The 23,960-nt window shown below is 26.5% G+C and overlaps 1 protein-coding gene across 1 annotated transcript in view; it reads right to left on the reverse strand.

Annotated features, from left to right (window-relative positions):
- The window catches only part of LOC105362752 (ras-like protein family member 10B), a 41,959-nt gene that overhangs the window by 15,714 nt on the left and 2,285 nt on the right, over positions 1 to 23,960 (reverse strand). The window contains exon 3 of the mRNA XM_011500239.1: positions 4,916 to 5,085. Within this exon, the coding sequence (XP_011498541.1) occupies positions 4,916 to 5,085 (170 nt within the window). The remainder of the gene's footprint in view (positions 1 to 4,915; positions 5,086 to 23,960) is intronic.

Below are 23,960 nucleotides of genomic sequence, written 5' to 3' on the forward strand. Positions count from 1 at the left end.
AAGAGCAATATCGCCATTGTTTAATTAAAATTTTTTTTTATATTATTATATCTTCTAAAAATGCAATTATTTGTGGTCCAAAAGATTACAAAAATGAGAAAGAGAAAAAATTTACGAGCTGATGATATAGATTCACGATTGAGATAAAATGTTCGTTAAATACGCTATGCATCGTTAGTTTATTCCTATATATCAGGATAAAAGTACGGAGGCAAAAATTGGTAAGTCTTATTTATTTGTAATTTATCAAAAAAATATATTACTATTGGATAAAAATAAATAATAAAAATAATAAATACTAATTTATATTACGTTTAATTTCTTAAATAAAACTAAAATAAAATGTTATCAGATAAAAAAAGGATTCTATGTATCTTGGATATGATGGAAGTTTTAAAAATTTTTCATTTATTTTCATTCATATGATTATCAAATAATTATAAAATATATATCTAATTATATGAGAATTAAATGTAAGAATTAAATGTTAGAAGATTTAAATACATCTATTGTATAAGAATTAAATGTCATGTAATTAAAATGATTTTAACCTATTTAAAAGCAAAAGAATATTTAATTGACCAAGTATTTATTAAAGTTAACTTTAAGAACAATTTTGCTAGAAGAAATTATTTCAAGCTTTTATTAAGAAAATTAACTAATTGTTATTCCTAAATTCTATACGTATTTTCTTAGTCGTTAATAGTCATTTTGCTTATTAATGAGTTATTTATTTAATATATTAATCGATTCAAATAAAATCTAAATATCTTTTAGAAAAATTATACTTTCCTTACTTTATTTTTATACAAATTATTTTGTTTCGTATACTTTTAGTTTAACAAAATTAGTATAAATATTTCTGTAAATTTTAATTTATTTATCAATCAGGCAAATAATAAGCTGGAATATAAAGATATATGATAATTGTAAATTTTATTTGACAGTTTATTGGTATATAAATATTATTTCAAGCTTCTGACTTATGTTGCAAAAATCGAATAACTTCACACGGAAATCTGATAGTGATCTTCTATACATTTTATATATCAATTCCAATAATTTTTATAAAAATAGAAAAATTTAAACTCATGCAATCTTTTTCTTACTTATTTGTAAAGTACTTTTATTATTCATAGCGAATGATTTGGTATGTTGTTTGTAATATGTTTGTAAAATGTTTATAAATCGAGCATAGAAAGATTATATTTCTTCAATAAACTATTATGTGGCATTATAAATAACAATAATATTTGAATGCATTGTTGATACAAAATAATAAATAAAGCTTGAAATCATTCTTCATGAAAACATTTACTTTAATTTTAAAGTTAATTCTTTTGATATTATTGCTAACATGTATATGTATATGTGAACTATACAATTGTTTTATCTATGTACCAAGGAAATATAAATGAATTTATGATATTTATGCAAGTAATAAATAATTAAATTTTTTATTTCTAAATACGACATAACATTTAATCTTATAATTATTCCTTAGAAGCTTAATTAATTATATTCTATAAGAAATGCTTATGACAATATTTAAGTCTTTTAACAAAGAATTTATAAATCGGACAAGTCTTATTTTGTATTAATTAATTTTTTTATCAGGAAAGTAGAGCAAATTTATATATTGTTTAAGGCGGCATTCATTTATATATTTCATTTTATATTATCAGTATAAAATTTCTGTACGAAATAATAAATTTATTATGTAGTTTATGTGCTTTATCGTAAACTATTTCCATTCAATTTTACTTGTTATAAGTGATTTATTTATATTAGGTATAAAATATAAATCCGAGCAATTTAATAATTCTTTCGACCATTTTGTTCTTAAAATATTACTATAAAATATCAAGTCAAGTAAATAATGATGGATACATTTATTAAGAAATTTTGAATGCTCATTGATTCTTCGTCTTTTAATTTATTACTCGATGATTTTAAATTTCAATGTAGAAACGGCAAAAATTGAAAATTTAGAAATAATATTTTACGAGAGCTTTTCATTGTTAGTATGGATGTAAGTGTACGATGTTTGGATTATTGATTATTTTATTCACGTTGTACTTATATTGATAAAACATTGTATTTTGTATTTGATTTTTTCTTCAATTCTTAACAATATTTCCATCTGTCATATACTTTCAATTATTCTTTATGGTTTGTAATAATATAATTATGTCCTTAAAACATTATTCCTTTTATACGGACATATGTTAGTACTCATATTATTTTCAAAAGCATAATTCTCAGTTAATCGAAAATGCCGTTTTAGTCATGAACGACATAGAAACATCGTAATATAATTATCATAATTTAAGTTAAAAGGGATAGAAAAGAAAAAATTCTAATCTCTTTATTTTCATATCAATAATAATAATTTAATCATCGTTTTTGATACGATTATTATTTGATAGTCTTAAATATATTTTTCATTTTTTATTACAAATTTTCACTATGAAAAAATTGTTAGTCCACTTGAAATAAAAAAATTGCCCGTGCTGATTACATTCGAATAATTAATTCTATTCCTTTGAATATTAATGATTAGGAGACTCTTTATTAGTGATCGCTGTGTGTGTGTGTGCGTGCGTGCGTGCGTGTGTGTGAGCGTGTGTGTGTGAGCGTGTGTAATTAAATAACATTTATTTTTCTTGCACTAAACGAATTTTAGAGATACTTGCATCGTTGGATTATCAAGAGCAATTTGCATCATACGTCAAATTAATTTCAAATGCATTTTCATTATATTTTCAATAATTGAAATTATCACATTTTTTTAATTTAAGAATTAAATTATCATAACTATGTTTGGAATTAAATTTTTTTAATTTGTTCCACGTCAATAAAATTAATAACATCTATTTTATTTTTTATCAAAATATCGATTCTGAATATTCAAATTTTCAATTAATAATTTAAGTATAAAAATCGGTTTTCCTCTCACTACACATACACACGACTAATGCATCTCATTACATAATGGGAAAAGTATGTTTGAAACTTAGCATTAAACGCATTACTTGGGTTAATTATAGTGAAAGAGTACATACTTTAGCGCCTAGTAAAAGTATGAATGTTGGTGATATGACCCTTGATTATTATGACGTTATAATTAATAATTTATTATATTTCAGTTGGTTTTAAGCATCGTCTTATTATGTTTATGCTGTTCTTCACCGTATTATATTTTGTAAATAATCAATTATTCATCAATTATTTATCGTCATCAAAGAGTGGTTGAATATTTTTAAAATAAATTTTTATTAAATTTTCAATTAGATTATAATGAGATGTTTTTTTTTTTTTTAATTAATTAAAATAAAAATCTAATATTCCATTTTATTTTAAAACTCAACTGAATATTATTTATAAAGTAACAAATACGTCGACTATAATTATTATTTCACCTAAATTATGTCGTTAGACATCAATTTATAATAATAAAATTAGTTGTTGAAGCAATTAAGTATCGATGTATTTATCACTATGATACCAAAATGAGATTGATAAATAGATATTTATCATTTATCACATTGAAATGTTCTTTATATGCTTTAATACATTTTACACAATGATTAGAGATCATTCAATATTATTTGATGGATTAGCTTTTATTTAAAAAGAAAATGTACCTTCCATTCTAATAAGACATGGTAAATGAATAAATATGATTGTATTAAATTCAGAGCTTTCAACGCCGTTAATAAATTAACAAATTAACATAAAAGAAAGGGGAAAAAATTTTGTTCAAATGAAGTAAAACGTCACATAAATAATACATCAAACTTTTTAAAAAGTAAAATGCCGACAAGATATTATGCATAATAATTTTTGTTTTATGTAAAAGCAATATAGTAATTTTAATTGAATTTTAAATTGAATTTTTTGTCAAAATGAAATGCAAACTCTTATCATCATAGTACACGATCACTATATGTGATTATGATATATTTTCAGTCAAGTACTGAAAATAGATTCGTACTCATTTTGTAATTTATCCTACTATCTTATATGATTGAGATATCTCTATACGTTTTCCAATAATATACTTACTATTTAATAATTATTTATGGTTGCAGTTTTACAATAAACTGCACTCGATACGATACCAGCGAAGAGCATAAAATTTACCATTTCAAAATATGTTTTAAGACTATGCTGGCTGGCATAGTATGAGTGATTGAATGCTTATAAAGTCTTGTATAAAATTTGAAAAGATTGAGGATTTAATGCTTCATCACGCGAAATAAGTGTACAATTCTTTTATTTTTGAAAAATTTAAATGAGAGAAGGTATTTTTCAATCGAGATTCTTATTACAAAAGTCCAACAATTACTTTTATTTGCTTGGAATTTAAGAAACGCAATTGTCAATTAGGCTCCGTATTATATTAATATACTATACTTTGTCCTCGAGCATAATACGTATTTAATGATTTGACAATACCACGAGAAAGATTATGGTTAATCCATTCGATTCAGCAATATGCTCTCACGTAGCGATCATTAAGACTTTCTTAAAAAAAAAGTGTCGCCGACTCGTCCGTCCACTCGAGGTCCATTAAACAAACAAACAAAAACAAAACAAAAAAAAACAAAAAAAAAACAAAAAAAAAAACAAAAAAAAAACAAAGTTTAATGAAAAATCAAAGAAAAAAATAAAAAAAAATAAACAAATTCAACTTGCTAAAGGTTTTCGGGAAAGGACGTAGTCTCGTGGAATCGCGGTCAACCACCCAATACCGGGATTTTGAAAATCATTCAGATATGATAATTCCTTGGTCCTTTAAGGTGGCCATTCGGACGCTGTGTGTTTCCCTTTCTTTAAAGGTCGTCGAGTCGGCTGTTTGTGCCGTGGAGTGGAGTGGTCTGGGGGAGGAATTAAAGCTACGTCTCCTTACTCGAATGATACTGGATTTGCCGACGCCAGGTGCCCCGAGGAAGACGACCTTAACGCGCTCGAGGCTGTCGGCTGGACTGTCCTCCTCCTTGCTGGCCGAGCCGACGCCGCTCGTGACTTCTGTCTCGTATCTGTCATCTCCGCGTCGCTCCAAGTAGTCGAGATCTAACTCTGAAACGAGACAGACATCTTGATATAGAGCGGCTGGTTAAATATGCCCGGTTGAATTGGGACGGGGGCTCCGGGTGTGCAGCGCCGCTAAGCTCGAACTTTAATTAGATTGGCGCTTCGGTGCTACTTTGATCGATAATATTGGCTGGGCAATTTCAATAAACCGTTGGAAGCTTCCATTGGTCGCATCGTTAACGTTAAATATTTGAGGGGCAGGTTGTCCGGATGGATTAAGTACGAAATTTACCGTTAATTACATCATTCGCGTATGTATGTTAATCGTTTACTTAGCGCTTTAATAATGCTATTGTCTTTAGATGTAATATAGTTGCGCTGATTAATCGATCGGGGATTTCAAGAATTAATCACTAGTTACTGTAGAATTTAATGTAATCGTATGATTAAAGATTGTTGAATGTTAAAATTAAAGAGCTTTCGGAATAATCGCTTGTATTATTGGTCCTCGCATAATTTTATAATTTCTCAAGCTAAGTGACTTTGTCATATCATCGTTATATTATAAATTGCTTTGGCTTTAAATAATATTATATTTTCTTCTAAAATACTTCTATGACATAACAATGTTTTTCACATCAAATATAATTTTATACAATAAAATGTGTATAAACGGCTTTTGTTTGCTATTCATAAGAATATTTAAAGTAGTGTTAGATATTAAATTCTAAAATTAACTGAAGCTTATTTTGGATGCAGAGAGCATTGGAAACTATAGAGAGATTATACCGATGATCTAGGATTATTTTATAACTGTATACATAGATAAGGTAGACAGTATGAGAAATTCAAGGTTCCGCTTTCTTATGCTTTTCTGAAAATTATCTGAATATTAAATAAATTATTCCGATTATATTAGTGGGTACTGCTTTCATAAAATACCCTTTTATAAATTAATTATAGATGAATAAATAAATAAATAAATAAATATATATATATATATATATATATATATGTATGTATTTACGTATGTATGTATACATAATGGTTTATATATTTTAGGTGTTCCATCTTTTTCTAACAATTTTCAAATTTAGTATAAAAATAGTTCATATACAATATATATATTTTGATAATAGTGCATTTTCCATCTGGAATTTAATGAAATAATCATGTTGTAGACTGGTGGGATAGAAATTTAAGCACGACCACCTGACGTTAATCCAGATGTCAAACCATAAACCAATATGTTCCAAAATCTTGTTGAACCGACAGAATAGTAAGTTACCAAAGGGACTTTAATTGAAAATTACATTTACAAGTATTCATTCGTCTATTTTATTTAATAACAGACCTGGCAGGATTCGACATCAAATATTGTTTATGCTCGTTGCTTTTTAATATTCAATTCTTTTAAGTTTTAAGTAATTTTCTTAATATATGACGAATTTTTGAAAATTACTTTTTGTGATTATTCTTCGGCATACACGTACGTACGATTAAATTTTCGTTGATAGTTTTATATTATATGTTATAAAAGTTTTTTTTTATAAATTGAAGAATATAATTTCAAGTAAAATAATCGTAAATCTAACATAATGGCTTATTTAAAGAAAATAATTATTCTAACGCAATGCGACTGAAGTTCATTTTATGTTATAATAGGGTATTTGTAGTTTTAGAGCGTACTCAGCATATTTTTCAGTATTATTATATTTAAATCATTTCTTATAAGGAATAAAATACTACTATAAAAATAAATATTATAATTTCATTTATATGCTCTGACAGTTTGTAATAAAACACATATCCGAGTATTTCCAATGCAGATAATCTGCCAAACTAAAAATCATTAAAATAAAAAATTGGAAGGTAGAAAGTCAATAAGATTATCTACCTTTTCAATTAATTAAATTTATGTAGCAAATAGTTTTATTAAATTTAACAAACTTTACTCAAATGTAATTAACTCAAATGTAATCTAAGAAAAAAAAGAAAAAAAAAACAATGTAATTATAACTTTTTAAGCCTTATGAAATTAAAACAACGGTAATATAAAAAAAAAAAAATTTTAACTTTTTCAAACAATAAAAACAAAAACTGTTTATCTTAATCGTATTAAACTTTTTAATTATCACGTATTTTTTAAGCTTTATTCATTATTTCAAGGAATAACGATAAATATAATATATTCAATTTGAATGAGTCTTTTTCACTTGTAACGACTTGTAAAAATAAATAAGAGAAACTAAAGTTGAAACTACACTTCAGTACAATACAATACAAATATAAAAACAAAAACTGGATAAAAAAAAAAAGAAATTTTGTTTCCGAGTTACTGGCTCAATATTTAGACTATCTAATTTTGCAAACAAGAAGATAAAAATTCTGGATTAAAATACAGTGGAGCATAATTAACTAACAATATGTGCATTGCAATTATGTTAACGAAGGTATGTAGCGCGTGGCTTTATAGAGATACTTATAATGCTATTTTTTATAAGTGCAAAACAGCACAATGAAGATGGTGAGAAGATAACAGACATGATTATAATTTTAGATAGAAGAACAAATCGCTTATTCCATGTTTTTTTTTTATGGTAAAATATTGTTTACCGAATTAATTTTTGCAGCCTTGTCATTTCTTTTTATAGAATTTTTAAGTACAACTGCATCTTTAATACTTCATATATATATATATATATATATAAATATATATGTCTTATGTTTTATTATTAATAATTTAAATATTTATTGTATTATATTGAACAGAATAATATTATTGTATTATATATAAATAGCATATTATGAAGAAAATATATTTAATCGAATTTTCATAATTATTATCTAGAATAGAGAAACGATTTTGTTGTTAATATTCGAATACGCTTGACATACATCAAGGTTTGTTTTATTATTATCACCAAGTATACTAACATTACAAAATAATGTAACAATTGTCTTACACAATCCTTTATAGTCCTAATAATTAATGCTTATACTAAACAACAATTATTTTATAAATAATTATAATTTTAATATTAAATAATTTATAATTAAAATACGGAATTTCAAGTTTAAATTAAACGCATATCTTGCCAATGAACTGCTTGTTTATAATGTTTAAAGATAAACCATAAAATTTATCACTACTGACAGAAAGACAAATTGTAAGACCATGAAACATAAAGTAGAAAAAGCGTGGTTTGTTTAGCTAAGGGATTTTACGATCGATGTATATTTATTTATTATGTAAGACAGATAAATTGAAATTTTTCAATCAATTCTTATATAACTTTTCATATTTTCTTATAATTTTAACGTCTATCATAATATAAAAAATAACCTTATCTTTCTTTTTACCCTATAGTAATGGACTATCATAAACCTCGATTTTCATGAATGTATTGTAAAAATATAATCAAACATCTAATAATAACGTCACTTGTTATTCACTTTATTTGAACATATAAAGGCATATAAAAATACTTTGTAATTGCAAAAATATATTAATTTATTTTGTATCAGTGGACAATATATATTTATTAAGAAACAAGCCATCGTTCTACAATTTCTATGAAATCAATAATAATCAATAATAATTACTTATGCATAATTATTTAATGAATAATTATTCAGAATAAATTAAATATTATATTTTAATTATGCAACAATACTTAAAAGAAAATGAATATTTCATGAAAGTTGACCGGAAATTAAAAGAGAATACAAAAAGCTTCGACAATGTAAAATGTTCATCAAAATATTAACAAATGAAAACTTCGTCTCGTTTTTTATATATTACTTATATGTATCTATTTTTAGTCGAGTTTTATTCATCATAATTGACAATTGTCGATGAAGGATGATTCTTAATTATTATTTTCAATAAAAAACTTATATAAATGTCTTTTTATTTAATAATAACCATATCAAACGATGAGTATAATAATAATTAAAATAAATTAAACGATTAATTATTGATTTATTATATATATATATATATATATATGTATATATATACGAATTGAGATATTTTTATTAATATTTAATGATTATAAATAAATATATTATTACATTATCTTTAAAGTTTATTTTAATTTCAATTTAATTGGATTTTCAATGGATGATCTAGGAAAACTATATGATACGAATAAGAAATATGATAAAATTTTACCGAATTTATATTAATACTTTTGGAAATTCTGAAAAAAATTAACTTCAATTTCGGATGTTTTAAATTAATTGGACAATAGTTGAGCAAAGAGAATATTTGATCCTTTATCTCGACTATTTGTTATTAGCTTAATACGCAGTAAAAGAATATTTATGCTGTTTATGTTAAATTTTTCCTTTATATTCATTTATTATCAACATTTATACTTATTCAATGTTAATATAACATCTGTTTACAACCTATAATTATCGATTAACATGTATCGTTTAATTATTAATTTAATTTATAGGGACAAGACAAAAAAAGAAAGATAGATTGGATGAAGAAAAATGAAGTTTATTTCTTACAAGTTAAGTTATAGAGGCATGTTATTGGCTAATACTGAAATCCATTATTTTTCCGATTTCCAAGAAAGCTACATCATAGGATTCTTGAGGGTGGAAAATAATAGAATATGACTATTTGTTCGAATGTACGAATAACTACAAATTATAATTTACTATCACTTTGTGAAATATAAATGGATAAAGTTTGTTGAAAACCTGAAATTATAATTTGGCAATGAAAATTACGTTACAATTAGTCGCGTATATAAGTTACTTAAAATACATAAATAAATACAAATAAGTGAAACAATATAGATAGATTATTATTCGGATAGAATAAAATAAAAAATGATTGACATGTACCTGAAATTTATTTAATAATTTTACATTATATGCTGGTTGCTGGTTGTGCAATTTTTGTAGTTTTATATAATAAAATTTGAATAATTTTTCATCACGTATTATTAAAATACAATGATTATTCACTCGCATAAGTATTTTCAATTATTTTCTGCGTTACACTGCATGTTAAAAAAAAAAAAAAAAAAAAAAAAAAAAAAAAAAACGAAATTTCTTAGTATAATTCAAAAGGACTGACCTTGTCTATGATATTATTACACACACCCGCACGCACGCACGCACGCATACACACGCGTGTCATGTAAGTGAAGAATTTTTTTACAGAGACGTACATTAATAATTGAAATTTAGTCTGTTCTTCGTAAGACTACGCAAGTAGCATATTTGCGTGATTATTCTTATTTTCTTGAACGCTAAGCAATTGCAGGCTTGTAGGCTCGAAATTCGCGTTGGTCGAGTCCTGCGAATAATAGCGTCCCGCAAATGTTTTAAAAGTAATTGTTATATTATTACGGGCAATACATACTAAATCATACCTAATCAGCATAATTCACGCGTACTGAGAATAAAGCGCCGCTAATTTACGCGAATTTCAACCCCGGGAAAATGGGCTTCGCGCTAATTTGTAAGTGGAGGCAAACCGTCGCGAAAAGCTTCTCAGTCACCGCAATTAGCCGCTCCGGTCTTTCCTCTCGCTCGGCTGTCGGAAGCCAAGAAAGCACGGCCTACAATTTGGCTCCTCGCTTCCTGGCAAACATGCAAATGCCACACGGCCACGACAACAGCGAGGGAAACATCGGCCGCTAGCACGAGACGGAGCAACGGTGGGTGGTCGCCACGATAAATGACATTCGTCCCATTGGCGTAGGAGTTGACTTTACCCAGGAGCGTCTTGCTGGCGACGAGCGCACGCGGAAACGTATCGCTCTTCTCGGCGAGATGGTCGTCCATCCAAGGTCCATTCAATAGTTCATTTGCCCAGGCGAAGGGGAAGGCGGAGATAAGCGGGATGCCAAGGGACGCGCAGTCGTCTCACGGTGAAAATTCTGCTCCGGTACTTCGAATTATTAAGTTCGTACTGTTACGAGCCCAAAGCTTTTTTCGCGCTTTATTGAACGCGCGCTCTAGCTGGCTTTTTTCCCCTCCCCCCTTATCGCGCCGCTACTCGAGATTTATACACTCATCGGTATATGAGAACACATTTCTATTCTCGGACGATACTTTTTTTTCTCCAGCCTGACCCGACATATTTTTATCGAACTTGATGATCAATCGTATCCCATCATTTCCCTTTCCCATTTCTTTCCCTCGTTGTTTTATAACGGACCCATCGACAATTTTCATCTGCTTTGCTTCTCGGACTCCCTTAATGTGCAATACCATTAGGTATAAGATACAAGTGCTTTTTTTTCTTCGTTTTTTCGCTCGTTCGCTCGTTCGCTCGTTCGTGTGTTTTTAATAAATGAAACTATGCTGAGATTCGTTGAATTTTAGAAAGCTGTCGATTAGCTTCGAATTTGAAAGCTCTAAGATTGTGAGTAAGATGCGTTTTATATATAAAAAAAAAAAAAAAAAAAAAAAATTGATAACGAAGATATTACACATAAGATAAAGTATATTATGTTACATTACCTATTAATTTTTGGATCTTATGTAATTATAAGAATTTAATTCTGTTCGCTATTTAAAGGTATCGGGAATCTAAAATACGCAATAAAAGAAAGTTTATGTTTATAGTTAAATGAAAAATGATATATTGGCAAAAGTTTGGATAGAGCGTAGTTTAATATACCGTTGTATTAACTGAAAAAGTTCTCGCACAGTTACTCGACAAATTTTACGTCTAATAGACAATTTATACTTTTGAACGTAAATTCTTAATGGATAGCAACAGCGATAAATTCGATTTTTTAGATTCTACAATCAATTCTTTTGAGTGTGGGTATAACAGCGCCCAAGGGCCATTACCTTTTAACTAAAGAATAACGAATGGTCACAACATATCGCCAGTTAATTGTTAATACTTGTAGCTAAGTACGGAGGAAAAATGTTTAATCTATACCGCAATAGATCGAAATGTTCATTTCGTATGGATGAAAAGTAAATAACGATTGATATAAGAATATTCACTTCAACGTATAATTTATGAAACAAATAATTTTTTTCACCTTTTCTTCTTTTTGCTTTTGTTTTTGTTTTTTTTTTGTTTTTTGTTTTGTTTTTTGTTTTTGTTTTTTTTTTTTTAATAAGCCAATAAGTAAACAATTTCAGTAAATAAAATATTTTAATTTATAATTCCAATAACATAAAATAAAATCCCCCACGTGGAAAATGCAATTTAATTATCTATAATAAACATTTGCATATGCCTTAAGTATTAGGAATGAATTAAAAATTCGGTTATCATTGCAATTATTGCAATTTATGTCACGTATTCATTATACAAATTATTATTGATTTAATCGAACTAATTGCTTCCTAAAAAGTTGCGTCTAACCGAAATATCATTTTGCACGGTTTGTCACATCACAGCACTAGGAAACAAAAATTGTTTTTTGAGCGACGCAATTCATCCGCCTAACACATAAACATCCCAACATTAAAAAAAATAATTTCAATATATATATATATATATATATATATATATATATATAAAAGAAAAGAAAAAGAAAAGAAAAACAGCAATAAAAACTGAGTACAATATCGCAATATAAGATAAAACGGCAATAAAATAACGTTAATTCAACGATCCATTATTTCGGTCTTCCTTTCAAATCAGAATCTCCACGTTCACAAATTACAAATGAACACAGAGCGAAAATCCGTCCCTTTAATAGAAACAGACAGCCAGATTTTGCTGATATATAGACGAGTCGGAGGTGCGACCTTCGCGCCGGAGTTTCGCGGGTCGACTGACCCCAGAGTATGGAAAAGCGCCGAGTTATATCCACGGATGGCACAACTCCAGCGAGACTCTGCGCCTCCTCCTTCACACTAACACCTCATCTCACAAGGGAGGACGTTACCCACCTACCCATTTTCACACGCGCGCCCACGCACATACGATCGCCCAAACTAACACATACATTTGTTTTTACATACCCACACGCACTCGCGCCTATACGCCCCTCTATAAACATAAATGCATGTGCATTCGTGCGCGCGCATGCGTTCTCTATCCCCCCCCCTCTCCGGCTCTCTCTCTCTCTCTCTCTCTCTCTCTCCGTCTCTCTCTCTCCGTCTCTCGCTTTCCCTCCCTGGCTCGCGCATTCGCTTTCATGTGCGCGCGCGTTTGAGTCATTTCCATTGGATTACAGCCGGTGCGCGGGAGAAAAAAATTTAAGTTCTTTCGATTAACAAACGAATCTCATCATCCTCGACAATTAAACAGAACCACTTCTCATTTTCTTTTTATTAGTAATTTTTTTTTTTTATAAATACCAAATTTTACACGCCCGTAGGTGTGCGCGTATGCATGGGCTTGCATAAAATTAACTGTTTACTGATATAAAATGCATTTATTGTTTCTTTTACGATTTCTTTTTTCATTCCTATACTATATCTTTTTTTTTTTTTTTTGTTAATTAATCTTTGCCATTCACACCAACATTATTTTAATCGTTTTTTGAATTTCAAAAGATGATTACGTATGTATTTTTATTACTCTCTCTCTCTCTCTCTCTCTCTCTCTCTCTAGAGGACTTATTAGTACTGAAATTTCGGAAGTTTCACGTGGCATTTCTAAGAGGTAAATTCACGAGTGTTTGCGAAAAGTTTTAAAGGCGTTAACTTAAATGAAGTCTAATTTGAATTTTAAATCATATTATTCAAGATTTACATAAAAATGTTTAATTATTTATTATACATGTATCTTTATTATATTTTTTGTAATGTACCAAAATTAACAATAAAACAGTAAAAGGATACGGATTTATTTATATTAAAAATTATTTGACATTGATTATTGTTAAGAATATAATAATATATGTTTAGCTATTGTAATTATTGAATATTAAAAGACAATTTTTACAATGATTAGTTTTTTGAAAAATTTAATTGAAAAATTTTTTAACTTATAACTTCTATTAGATGATATTGTTAGAGAATAATTTTTTTGAAAAAAAAAAAAATATATATATATATAAAAATAATGAACAAAACAAACGATAGACTAACATATTTGTATTTGAAATATGCAAAGAATAGATAATGGAAATATTTTTTTGTGCCTGATCCACAAATAAGTAGTAAAACAATATGTTTATTTGTATATTTGGAATTTTATTTCATATTTGTTAAGTTAATAGCAAATAAAATTACACATGATGTAATGTTAAAACTAAATTTTTATGACTAATATATAACTATATATTATATAACTAAGCTAAATCTTCATTTAAAACTCAAATTTCATTGTTATATCATTATAATTATCTACAATATAGATTCTACAATATGGTTAGAGAATGGTGTGTTAAAACTCTATTTGACATTTTAGACAGAAAATGTAAATTTTCCTTCAATCTGGACATAAACAGAATAATGTAATTTTGCATTATTAACGAAAATTTAAAATCATATGACATATAAATATGTATAGGAAAGTCTGCAAACTATCTTTACTTTGATGATTTTCTCTATCAAGTTACGCGAACAAATTATTTGGCTGTGGTGAAGCCTGTAGTTCCCTTAGATTTTTTTTAGAAATTTAATAGTTAATAAAATGTTGGAGTTGATTGTGAAATTGGAAGTAAAGCTATAAAAATTAATATACAAATGTAGATTTGGAGCTGCGTATAAACAGTTAATGATATAATGGAAAATATAGAAGTTATTTTATAAAAAATTATTTATTTATATAAAAAATTACACGTAATTTTTATTTCATTCAATGTAATTTAATTTATATCAGATATAGTTTTTTGAGTTTTTGTATCAATGAATATTTCACTAATAAAAATTTTAGTTTAATATTAATGCTTGAATAATTTATATGTTCAAACAAATTTAGTGGATATGAATGGAAAAATTGGAAATACGTTTAATGTATGAAAAAGAAGATTTCTTATAATAATGTGTCAAAGTCAAAGAATAATAATAATAATATTGACAGTTATTTTTTTACTTGACTATAGCTGTATAAAGGACTTATACATTTATTTAATTTTAATAGGCCCATCCAAACACTATTCGATATATTCTTTAAAATACGCAATACTTGCTTTGAAGTAGAAATTCAACATTAATTCAAATTGTCACAGCTTATTTTGTATTTCATATATTTCAATGTATAAGAAACTTTTATGCCGAGAACAAGTATAATGGAGAATACACATACGAAATTTGTTCTACAAATATGTACAAACATCGTATAATAAAAGTCATTTTGAATTAATGCGTTTGAAAATTATATTCTACCATTAATATACGTAACTTTTCATACGAATTTGAAATACAAAAAAAATCGAATGAAGTTAATGAAATTCCGACGAATGAACTATTACATTATTTAAACAAATTAATGCAAGAATTTTTGTAAATTCGTATGATGAATTTTCAACGGTACCATGCTTTCTACGCACACGCGCACAAATATACAACTGTGCAAGCCAATATTCATGCAGCTATTGAAAACAATTGAAAAAAAATTTTGTTCATTTAAGAATTTTTATGTAATTTTTTATTTTTTAATATTTAATGTCCATCAAAATAAAAGGAAGAAGAAAAAAGCAACAATAAACAAACAAGTAAAACCAAAAAGTCAACGTAAACCTAAGAATTTTTAAATTACCAATGAATTATTTACATCATTATATTTTTTGATTATTTTTGCTCTACATTCATTGCTTTTATTTTAATTAAAAATATATATATTTTTTTTCCCTTACATAACAGTAGAATGCTTTTTCAGATACAGTGCCACTCCTGGCTTTAGTTTTCATCACACTCACTTATTTAATCTCCTTTTCCTTCCGATCGAAAATTCGAAACCAGCTTGCATGCAACAACCAATGATTACAGCTTGTCGTCACTATGTAGAATTCAGAAAAATATTCGACCTCGCATCGCCGAGTTGAACTGCTTTCGCTTCTATGCTCGACGTTTACGTTTACGTAATATTGACATAATAATATTTTTTTTAATCTATACATTTATAGGAACAAATGAGCGATTCACAAACAGTGTGAGGAACTAAAAATTTAAGCCAAAGTAAGAGAAGAAGATGATGGTTTCTATTTAAAAACAGGCTTCTATTTAAGTAAACGTTAAAAAATTTTTTTTTAAAGACATTTAAAGCTAATGAGTGAAAATAGATGCATAATTTATTCTAATTTACTAGTTTATGCTATTAACAACGTTATTTTGTGTACAATTAGTATATATAGGAAACACAACTGAAAATCAAACGCATTAATATCTTTCTCATATGCTCTTAATGATATTTATTCCAATTCTAAATGAGCCACATTTTTCTTCTTAATTTTGTTACTTTTATAGAATACAAGTTAATTCGATTTATCAAATTTATAAAAGATATGGGAACTATGAATTATAAATCTACCGAAGCACTTGAAAATACTGAGGTTATTAATAGGCAGTAACGTACTTATAGTCTTGTGTAATTGTACGCAATTAATACTACAAATTATTGTAAATCCATTAATTATTTAACATATAAATAGTTATTTCTTATTTTAATGTATTGATAATTTTTATAATAAGAATTTTTTCCAAAAAAAAAAAAAGAAACAATTAAATTATAATTCCAATATCATATTATGATATTTAAAATGTGTATTTTTTTTTTTTTTTTTTTTTTTTTAACAATAATACAATATGTAATTATTATGATTAATTAAATTATTATGATTAAAATTAATTTAAATGAGAAGAAAATAAATTTTCTAAAATTATCAATGTTTATCCCAGTTTATAATATATATTTTGGATACATGACGTTAAATTTAATGATAATAAAGTTCACGAATTAAATGTATTTCTACAAAATTGAAAAGACTTTTGTAAAAAAGTAAAAAAGCTAATAGAAAAATGTTTAATACTGTTAATTTAATAATTGTTTTATAATTTAGACTTTGAAATTTGATTTTTGAAGACCTTTTTCAAACAAGTACACTTTTATGACGCGATCTATGTATAATATGTTATTTTTATCTAATATATATATGTGTGTGTGTGTGTGTGTATGTATGTGTGCGCGCGCGCGTGTGTGCGTGTACAAACACATTTGATATACAAGTAAAAATAAATGTACAAATTCTATTTGCGACTAAATATATGAACCTAATTTCATTGATTTTTCATTAATTTCATTAATTTCAAGTAGATTTCATCGATAATAGCAAATAAATAAACATAAATACATCATTGTTTTAGAATTATTAATAATAAGATGATTTTAAATTTGCTCAATAATTGCATTGATATTATGTTTTTTTTTATCTTTAATATTATGAATTTGTAAAATATTGATAAGAAACTTTTAGTTTATTAATCAATAAACTTGTATAAAAGCAGGTTACATACACTCGCGCGCTCAAGCGTATACACACACACACACACACACACACACGCACAGAGAGGCAAATAGAATTATTAAAAATGAATATTAAATCGGAGGTAATAAATAAAAAATATTATTAAACTTTATAAGTATAGATTATATTTAAGTGGCAGCATTGTTATATGACTAAAACAGATTCAATCAATGTTTTTACGTTTAGAATTCGTTAATACATTGGCTTATCATCACAGTACTACGCGTTGGAATTATTATCCGTGCAACTGTAAAAGAGCTTTGATCAAAAGTTTTATTTTTTAGTATTGTTTTTTTGACACGCTTAAAGAGCTTACGATACTCAATATATTATTAAAAGTATTAAAGATGTGAATAAATTATTATTAGTAAAAAAACATATATATATATATATATATAGGTAAATTATAAAATGTTCAAGATCTTTTAATCAATCGCTTTTAAAGAATACATTGCATGTATGAGAGGATATATGAAAATTATGAAAGCAACGTTTATAATTAAAGACAATCAATAATCAAGCGCTTAATTCGGAGTTTAAGCCTTATGATGAATTGAAGAATAAATAGTGTTATGCATAAAAAAAATTAACTCTAAAAATATTATATTCAGTAGCAAAATTTGAAGGGCGACAACGAACCTTGAAATATTATCAGAATTGCTCGAAGCTACTATGAACTATCGGAGAGGTGCTTTGTTAACTTTGAAAGCTATCCATCTGGTGCAGGAACATGAAACGAAGTCGCGTAGAGGTTTAGAAAAGGTGTGCAAAGTAGGAAAGCAACACGCAAGTTTCCCACCTCGTGACATAGTGTATTTAATCCCACAACGTCAAATTATTCTTCAGAATGTAAAGCAATTTATTAGACTCTATTGATTATCTATTTCATAACAAATTAAATAGTTGCATATGCTTATTGTTTCTGCAAATATTGATATTATACATATGAAATGGTATTTTAGATAAATACGACATTATATATATATATATATATATGTGTGTGTGTGTGTGTGTGTGTGTGTGTGTGTGTGCCTGTATTGTATTATGATTTTATTATTATTTATATTAAGTTTAACAGTATATTTTGTGTAGAATGTAATTTAATAATTCACTATATTGTAACATGTAATATAAATTATTACATTTACGTGGATAAATAATGATGAAATATATACATGTATGTGTGGATGCATATTTGAATGGGTTTATAAATTTTTATTATTTTTTTTATCCAAGCTTGTAAATAAAATATGCTAATATAAATATAAATTTCATAAAGACAAGAATAATACTTGAAATTGGAAGTCATTTATAAGATTAAACATTTTAAGACAAGATCTGTTATTTAAAATTAGCGAGTATCGGATAATCAACAATTAAGATGGAGAAAGATAAACACGAAGACATATTTTTCGCTCCGTGCTAGGCTGTATTTTACGAGTATATCAGGTAAAAGAAGAGTAATAGCGCAAAAAGTGTGAGTGATCTAGAGAAAGCTGTGTATAGATAGAGAAAGACAAAATGGATAGGACACCCCGTGAAGATAAAGGGAAAAAAAAGAAAAAGAAAAATTAAACCACTGTAAAGAAAAAATATTGCGAGTGGTAAAGAGAAAGTCGAGAGGAAAAAATAAATAAAGAAAAAAGAATGAAATAGTAAATTCACAATGGTAGGGCTCATTCGATTAAACTTTTCTTGCTGCCCATAACAAGTGCAATAGAAATTCATTGTTAGAATTAGTACTTTCTCTTGAAATGTCTTTTCACAGAACTAGGCAGTCGTAAAATCGATTTTTCATTGCACTTTTCGCAAGCAAAACTCTTTTTCAATATAATGTCACTGAATTTATATTGAGATACTTAAAACTGTTGATTTGGCAGTAGAAAAAGTGAAGCATCAGCCTTTGCATTGTAAATAAAAACATCAGTTGCTTTTCTTATGAAACTTTTTTCCCTCATTCCATGAAGTGACATGAAGTGAAATGACACGAAGAGATTTGGGATAAATCATTTCGATAAATATCCATTTTAAAAAGAAAATGATGGAAATAATATGTTTCTATCTGGTTTTCGGATTCATAGATAATAATATTCAATGCTATAAAATGTTTTGTAAATTTTAACAACAAAACAGTCCTGTAAATATATTACTGAACATATTTTATAGTTTGTTAAACAAACATAGTCACAATATACTTTGAGATATTATGTTAAGTATTTAAATATTTTAATTATTATAACTATTTATACATTATTCTTTGATTAATCATGATGGTCTTTTCATTCTTTTTCGTCTCTCTCTCTCTCTCTCTATATATATATATTTTTTTGCAGTTTCATGTCTTCGATTGTTATATATATATATATATATATATATATATATATATATACATATATAACAATCGAAGACATGAAACTGCAAAAATGCAATTTTTTTAACTTTTAGTTTGCATGTGAATAATGAATTTCGTGTAAATTCAAAGATAAAAAAAATGCACGTTATTGCTATATAAAATTCTATAAAAAAAACTTTCGTCAATTATTTGAAAGCTTCTACTTTTCTTTGTTCTTTTTTTTTTTTATAGTAATTGATTTTGTAAAGATTTTTCAAGTAAGTTCATAAACACAAAACTTGGATACAATTTTCAGTTTACTAATATAAAGTTTTCAAAAACTAAAAAATATACTTTAAAAGTCTTTTAAATTTTAAATTTATTCTGAAAAATAGATTTATTTTGTATATTGATTTATAAAAATATAAATTTACAAATGTATATTATTTTTTCTTATTTAGATGATTAATTGTATCGATTATTTTCTGCTGGTTATTACAAAAAACAACAACAAAATTTCAAATATAAATTATAGTATATTTTCGAATAAATATAAAAAGTATCAGTTTTTTAATAATTAATTCACATACAAGGACTTGTTTATATTTAAAATTATTGAATATTTTACAATTGTTGGATATTTGATAAGTATTTTCTATATCGATATCAAAATATTAACTCAATCAATAATTAATATCTCAACGTTTAGTCTACTATTTTGCTCTTTATGTTAAATAAATTAACGAAAGTTATTCCTATTCATTTTTATTAAACTTCTTATCTCTTAATTATATAGTTTTCGTTTCCTCATCCAATTCCTTTTTATTGCCAACTATTTGTACTGGTTATCGATCCTAGTCATCCTTGTATCTTTATTTTTCTTTTGTACTTTTTCTATCTAGTTTCTATAGAAAGGGTGGTGGATAAATAGAGGGTGTATACATGTACGTGTATTCATATGGGTATGGCTGTGCTTCCATGTGTATGTGTATTTGTACGTATATTAGAGACAGAGATAAAGGAACAGGAAGGGAGAGCAATATTATAATTATTAAATACCAAAATATATCCATTTATCAGTGTCAATGATATGAATTAAAATTATTTCAATTAATTATCATAAAATAAGTTGATAATATACTTATTAATCGTTTAATTTACACATGCGTCATTCATTTATTTATCATTGTTTCTATCTTTAATTATAGCCAAGTCACTGCAATACTTCTTCACCGTAATTTGAACAATTCTTAAATGTTTCTTGTTGTAAAAAATTTGTTTTTTGTTGTTGTTACTTTTATGCAAATAAATGGCGATTAAACCAATTGACGAATCCGATATTAAACAATATCTTGATATCTGATCTTTGTAAACTGCCCATTACTTGTATTGTAAATATTATTCATTGAATAGAAGAGTATTTATCATAGAACAATTACGAATAATAATAGAAATATCGAAGCATGTAGCTACACAGCTAGGCATTTGCGGTTTTAGGGAAAAGTTAAATAACAAATAATAATCGGATTGTGCGAGGATTCGGGCTACTATCTTTAGTAGACAGAAGAATCGTGCAACTATTGCGAAACCTCTCGCTATGAGGGCTGAAAACGTAGGGAAAAGGCAGAATCAGTATTGGCTGGTACTTTGGTACGAGCAAACAAAAAAACGAAAAAAAAACAACAACAAAAACAAAAAAAAAACAAAAAAAAAAATGAAGAAAAAAAGAGGAAGTCATCTCGATGCTTTACAAAAGGTTTCTATCGGAATATTGCATCGTAGATTCAAGAGGTCTGCTTGAGATTTGCACAATTTTGTATATTTATGCAGAGTACAAAGGACAATTAATCAGCGGATAGTTATTTGGGAAAATAATACAATGATGCTCTTGTATTTATCAGAATGAGATCATTATCGTATATTGGGCATAATCGAAGTAAATGGAATGAAAATTTTTTACTTATTAGCAATATTATTTACATTGATTGTGTGGATAAAAAATTGATGTATTATTGTTGCTTGAAAAATAATACGAAAAACTTTGCGCACGTATAATTATCGTTACATAAAATATTAGTTGAGAATTGAGGAAAATGACTTTCCGAGCCTATCAAGCTGTATAAATTGAAATTTTAATGGGACAATTATTAATATTAGTAGTACGAAGTATGGGAAGGTATTGATTTTTTTCTTCGAATGTCATTGGAAAATTGTAGATTATAAATTTGGGAATAGAGTTATCGCTTATAAATCCCGTATCCTCATTTATAAAAATCTAACGTTCCTTCTAATTCGGACGAAAAATTCATTAAACCGTGTAATAACAATTTAGTAGAATTTTGTAGGTGGCATACAATATTCTTTTAATTAATATGAACATTCAGCTTTGTCATAATTTCAGTTAAATTAATCTCGTAAAATTTAAAATTCATAATATAAAAGTACGTTAAAATAAAATTTCCTAACTAATTATTTTATATATTTTGTGAGCATCGTCAATTCATTTCAGCATATAATTAATCTAATCGTTATTTAAATTTACACAAATGATAATTAAGAATAACAATTATTAATTCAAGAAATTAATAAGGGTTTCTATTATTTTTTAATATATTTTAATATAATAAAATAAAATTAATAAAATTCTTATGTGTCATTTTTTAAAACAAACATTGAAGAAAAATTGAGATAGTAATAAAGAGTGAGAAAACGGGCAAAAATAATATAAAGAGATATAATGAGTGTGAATTGATCGTATGAGAAGAAAAAACGAGCATTGCAAGAGAAGAAAGAAAAAGCACTTTGTAGTGATTGAATAATATTTTTAGATTTTCGATTAGAACAACTGTTCCTCTTTCGACAAACAACTAAAAAAAAAAAAAAAAAAAAAAAAAAAAAAAAATATATATATATATATATATATAATTTACGTTTGAAATTTGAAAGTGAATTAAGAATTTAAATAATAATAAAAGAATGTTACAGTTAAAATGAAATCTGCCGCCTTATACGAATCTAAAAAATGAAACATAATAGAATGAATGTAAAGCCAATGTAGACTCAAAAGAAATGTGATTAACAGGGAAGTACTTTGTCCATGATTAAGAAAATGAGAAAAATACAAAGGAAAAAGAGGAGTAATTCCTTTGTTATAGGAGAAGAATAATAAGAGAATATCAAGTTTGGTTTTTCAAACGATTCAGGAAAAAATCCCATTAAACACCAAATTAATTAATGTATCCAATTATTTTCAGACGTCAAAAGTGCTTCCGGCGAGCATCTATGGAACATCAGACATTTTACTTATATACGATTTTTATTTAAATGATGAAATTTAAAACTCGTGGGAAGTAGTGACTGGTTGGTGAACTTGATTGGAATTTAAAATTTAAATATGTCAGGATAAATTTAACGCATTATAAAAATATAAAGGAATCTAGAATCTAGCATACATCGTGTAATCAAATAAAAATCGCAGCGTCGTACATCAAATAAGCATTGTTAAGTTAATATTGATAATACGATTTTGCCTACCTCATATATTCAGAATATTTATTTCTAATATGCACTTGTAAATTATCAAGCTTATATGGTTTATAAGATCTTTACAACACTTCTAATCGACATAATGCCATTAGTAAAATAGTTTGGTTGGCTGTTGAATTCTTTATTACTTGTATTAATTTGTTGGTTTACTATACTTGTATCATCAACAATCGACATTGACAAAAACTTAAAAATTATATTAATTTTTATGAATTTTATAGAAATAATTCACCAATTCCTAATAACGTCGTCTATGAAAGTTTTATTTTCATTAAACATCCGATTCTGAATTATTCGACATTGCAAAAAAAAAAAAAAAAAAAAAAAAAAATCCCATTCGTAATATATTCGTAAATAGTCGTTCGACTCTTAGAACAATATAATCGTAGTATTAGAAAATTATGTTACGTGTGTTCGGGATATTTCATATAAATATACTGGTATTTTTCGAATTTATAGTTTTATAATATTTATATGCATTGTTCGGTTAATTTTCGATGTATGAAGAAATTATTGATGGTACTATGCTAGTCAAGTATCTCTTAGATTACGAACTTTACTACTATTTTGTCGAACTTTAATAGTAGTTGTGATAAACTTGGATCATGAGATTTAGAGTAGTC

Source organism: Ceratosolen solmsi, unplaced genomic scaffold (assembly GCF_000503995.2).
Source record: "Ceratosolen solmsi marchali unplaced genomic scaffold, CerSol_1.0 scaffold41, whole genome shotgun sequence".
Taxonomy (NCBI): Eukaryota; Metazoa; Arthropoda; class Insecta; order Hymenoptera; family Agaonidae; genus Ceratosolen; species Ceratosolen solmsi.